General features: G+C 35.3%; 1 protein-coding gene across 1 annotated transcript; it reads right to left on the minus strand.

Annotated features, from left to right (window-relative positions):
- Positions 1–3,006: 3,006 nt before the first annotated feature.
- Positions 3,007–4,426, minus strand: LOC128224401 (uncharacterized). Its single transcript, XM_052934226.1, has 2 exons — positions 3,799–4,426; positions 3,007–3,188 (listed from the first exon to the last, which is right to left on the minus strand). Exons 1-2 carry the CDS (start codon positions 4,424–4,426, stop codon positions 3,007–3,009), a joined length of 810 nt encoding a protein of 269 aa, XP_052790186.1.
- Between the last annotated feature and the right edge of the window lie 220 nt (positions 4,427–4,646).

Below are 4,646 nucleotides of genomic sequence, written 5' to 3' on the forward strand. Positions count from 1 at the left end.
CAATATATATGGTGGTTTTTTGTTGTTACTGTCAATACAGGCCAAACATAATCAATTCTGTGTTAACCTTCGTATTTCATCCATCAACGTAATATTGTCTTCCTTTTTTATGAATATTAAAGTACACATGGTACTAGAAACAATTGTCATTTTGAGTTGTGCCCTTTCCAATCTGGAACAAATAAAGATACTTCTATCCATTTCAGGATGCTTATTTCTGACCTTGCATAGCTGGATTTTATCAACTAATGATGTCAATTATTAAGCTCATCTTTACTTTCATTCAGGCAATTATAAATAATAACTGTGTTCATAGTGATCAAGATCCATTTTGCAATTGTAAATTAGGCTCAAAGTCAGACCTGTTTTAGATAAAAAAAAAATACTGGACTATTACTTAAAGTGACACTCTTATTCAAATTCAATACATACACATGTATACCAGACATAACCTTTGCGTGATACTACTTACCTTGTATTTAATAGCTAAACACGCAAAATATTAATTGATTGGTGAGTGCTAAGAGCTTTACTGTGATCTATTATCTGCTCATAGTAGAATTACAGGGTTGTCTACACCTTTTTTTCAAATTCAACTCGGTATCATAAGAACCATACTTTTCGACGTTTATTAATTATTGTTGGTATATCAAAACAATAGTATTAATTGTGGTTTATCCAAACCGGGAGAAAGAGTGCATCTTTAAAAGAGTAACCAGTTAAAATGCAGTTAGACCTTGCAAGTAAATTTGTGTTTATTTGTCAATATAGTTTTACAAATTGTAAACCGCCTATAAATGTAAGGCATTGGACTAGCAAAGGTTTGGTTGACTGCTATGTATGTAGATTTTAACCATATTACTGAATGAACATCATCTGTACAACTTTCTGACTTAGGCACACACACGAATACAATGTAATACATTCTTATACATTATTCACTCCACCAGTTTATAAAATTAAACAATTATATAACAACACTCACAAATAAGATGTCACAATTATAACTGATCTGTAAAAAATCTACAATTGCTATAATCACATGTTAATTAACATTCAACCTTCATTTTTGTTCACTTTCATTTCCGCAATAAATGTAATTCGCTCAATTCTTTATGTAGTACATTCTTCAATTGAATTCTTGTATTCACTTGTTCAATACAATTTACATCGTATGCATTTCTGTCTTCCATGTTTTTTTTATTTTTAAATTCTTATCGAAGACAAATGTTCATGTGATACCCTTTGCTTGTTTTTTTCACTATCTTTTTAAATCATTACCTACATTTATTCTACTAATTATTACATTACTGCTACAATATATAATCAATACCATCTCTCAGCAGTTTTAGTGCTTTGATTAGTTTAGTTGCTGATGACTCATATTTCGCGCACATGAATGATGTGCTAATCAATTGTGTACAAAATATATTGTGTGATTTGTATACAAAAAGTAACCGTGGTTCTAACTTGGAAACAGAAGTCTGTTCTGACAATGACACGTCGTTGTTTTCAAAACACTGTCGCTTAGTACTGGCCTCAGCCGCGGACGCATTAAAGGTGATTTACGGGGGACTTGTAGAAACGATACACATAATAAATAGAAATCCGCCATCCAACTCTGGTTTCTGAAGGCATGCAAAGGCTTGTCAAAGAATAAATAAGGTTATTAATCACAATCCCGAGACGTGTGAGGAATACACCAAAACATTCTACTTGCGACACAGATACTCATGAAAAAATGAAAAATTGTTTAAAATATTAATTTTGTATCGTTTATACTTATTGTCACTAGTTCACGCCTTAAACATGATGCTAACAAAGCTCCGTTTTTATAAGTATGGTAACATTCGCACTCTTTAATCACTTGTAATACCAAATAGTTCATACAGTATTCCCAGTGTATAACAAGATCAGCACAGCTGCTTGAAACTATTAAAGGCCTTCGAATTGAAACTATTTATGCAAAACATATGTTTGCAAACATGACATTCATGAATTTAAATCGGTCCTTGAAACCAGTGCACAAATCAAAGGCCAGTTAAATTAACATTTAGTTTCTCTGGGTTATTTTACCCGTTTTATAGGTTTCATGCTTCCAAAATGAACTTGTATTCCGATTTGAACCAGAAGTATTTTTGTGTGGGTAAACGTCTTCATTTATTGTATTAACGAGTTTCCTGACAGAAAAATATAACTGCCTGTGCTGTACAGTCGAATATAGTGTAGTCTGCTGATCTCATAAACGGATAAAGTTTGAACGGAACCTATTTTATTAGAAAAAAATAAATAAAACAATTCAAGCTCGGACCTAGAAAAACCAGAGAGTTACAGCATTTGTCTTGGCCTGTTCTGGTCTCTGTAGGTTTCACTTATACCCATGCTTGCATAGCGACAATGACTTAAAGCAACATATTTAAAGCCATTGAGTCGTTATGTGTGTGATTCAACTGAAATTTGTTTACTAGAAATTAATAAATAATATATATAGGATCTGACACGAGTTGTCATTTAATACAAGACTTTATTCAACGAGTTATGAAATTTGTTAGTAAGCGAGCCTCTGGAGACCTTACTAACAAATTTCATGGACGAGTTTAAAAAATATTGTATACATGACAACGAGTGTCAGTTCTTTTTTATTACATGCTTTAAACGGTGTTATTATTACCAATTTAGTTTCAATTTCTGAACCCGTTGTTTGATAGCCAAAGTACTCCAAGAGGAATGCCATCGATGCGCCATAGAAATAGTTCCTAATGAAAATGACAAAAGTAGCAAGCATTTATCAAGCTTCAATTTTATTAAGCACTTAACAATTTACAAAGATAAAAAAATTGTAATAATTGAAATATCCAACAACATGAATAACGAACCATTTCAAGAAAAAAACAATAAGTACATAATTTGATGACGTCACACTGAGAGTCCATGCATTAACGCCGTTTTTGTGACCTGCATAGGTCTGTCAAGTTTTACTGTGTGCACGGATTTAAAAGTTATTCGCTATCGCTTTCTACGATGATTCTGCGGCGTTCGTGGTGTAAATGGAGTATCGCAACATGCAGATGATGATGTCGAAGCTTTACTCGGTACTGCCTGGATGTTGATGTTGAAGGTTCCACCAAGAATGTTTCCAGCGAACATGTTGTTCAAGCCGCCATAGAATGTGTACTGAGAAGCCTGTGCTGCGGAATTTGTATTTTTGGTATACGACAGCTGATTAAACTGGCAAGGAAATGGCATTTTTTGCATATTGTCTGCGTTTGTCAAGATGTTTGAAATGTTCTTGTGTTGTTTGTCACTTATGTGGCTGTAATTATTGACTGACTGGATATTTCTGTGACCAGTGATCTGCATTATCTGGTTTGGCGGAACATTGTTCTCAGAAAAAATCTGAAAAAATGCTTTCTGGCACTATGGTTCGTTAGCCGTTTGTCTTCCGGAAGTCCTGCAGCTTTGGCCATTCGCTGCATTATTGAGGTAAGTTTGTTTTGTCCAATTGGCTGGCGTTTAAACCATTGGTCATTGGGTTATATATTTGATTGAACTGTGTGGGTTGCAATATAAAATGGGTCAGATGGTTTGCTATAGTCAGCTGGTCTCCTACTGGCGTATTCCTTGTAAATAGCGGCAGGACATTTTTCTGGCTCTGTGCTACATTCCAACATCTTGGGCTTGACTGATCGTACATTCCTTGGATTCGCCCCTTGTCTGGTTTTAGTTTGTCTTTCTTTAAACTCTAAATATTCCTGCCCAGCATGATCTACACACAGCTTAAGGTCCCCCAGCACATACTCCTGTGCTCATCACTTCCCCGTAACCCAAAGTTTACAGTGTTAAAAAAACAGAGCGAGTTGATGATGCTTTCAGGTGATGCTTTTCCCAGTTGCTTTGTTTCCCAAAGCTGACTTATTCCCTCATCCGTAATGGGGTCAGCTCTCTTAGGTTTGTTTCCCAGGCCTTCACATTTTAGTTGTTTCTGTTTAGCAAACTTAGGCCCATGAATCAAAGAATACCCGAAGTTTTGATCACGTAGATATCGTTCAAAGCTACCAAGGAATCCGCGGAGAGTTGTGGGCTCATAGCTGGAGCCATCAGGTTTTTTGACACAGACAAAGAATTTACACAAGAGATTGTAAAGCTCATTTTGGGGGATTTCGCTGATTTCATGCATTTCATTTACTCTGTGAAGGTAGGAGGAAAGTAATTTCAAGTCATAGAAAGTTTTATTAACAGTACTTTTGTTTTTCTGTTTGACAACAAAGTCCTGCAGATCGTCGTCAGTGACGCTTTGAAACCGAGCAGTGTTCCCAGCGTTCATGCATTTTACCAAATTTAGTTTGACCACGGGAAGATCAACCTCAAAATCGCAGCCTTCTAGTATCACAGTATATATTGCGTCATTTCCAGTTGTTTTCTGCATGGTTATTATGCCTTTACCACGACCATCGAATATCTAGGTCGCGTTTGATTAGTCTAGCCAATTATCATACACATGTGTAAAATAAAAAATATTCGTAATGGGTGAATTACACGAAAAACAAGGGTAAGCATGTGACAAAAACCTTACTTCGCTCAATGCCATTCATAATTGATTACAACGCTCACTGAATATTTGTAATTTAGTAAATGTTTGGTCTTGC

This window comes from Mya arenaria, chromosome 17 (genome assembly GCF_026914265.1).
Source record: "Mya arenaria isolate MELC-2E11 chromosome 17, ASM2691426v1".
Classification (NCBI taxonomy): Eukaryota; Metazoa; Mollusca; class Bivalvia; order Myida; family Myidae; genus Mya; species Mya arenaria.

Coding starts and splice junctions, on each gene's coding strand:
- LOC128224401 (XM_052934226.1), bottom strand. CDS start 4,426: ATGCAGAAAACAACTGGAAATGACGCAATATATACTGTGATACTAGAA. Junction 3,189..3,798: donor GGGAAGTGATGAGCACAGGA/GTATGTGCTGGG, acceptor CAAATTCCGCAG/CACAGGCTTCTCAGTACACA.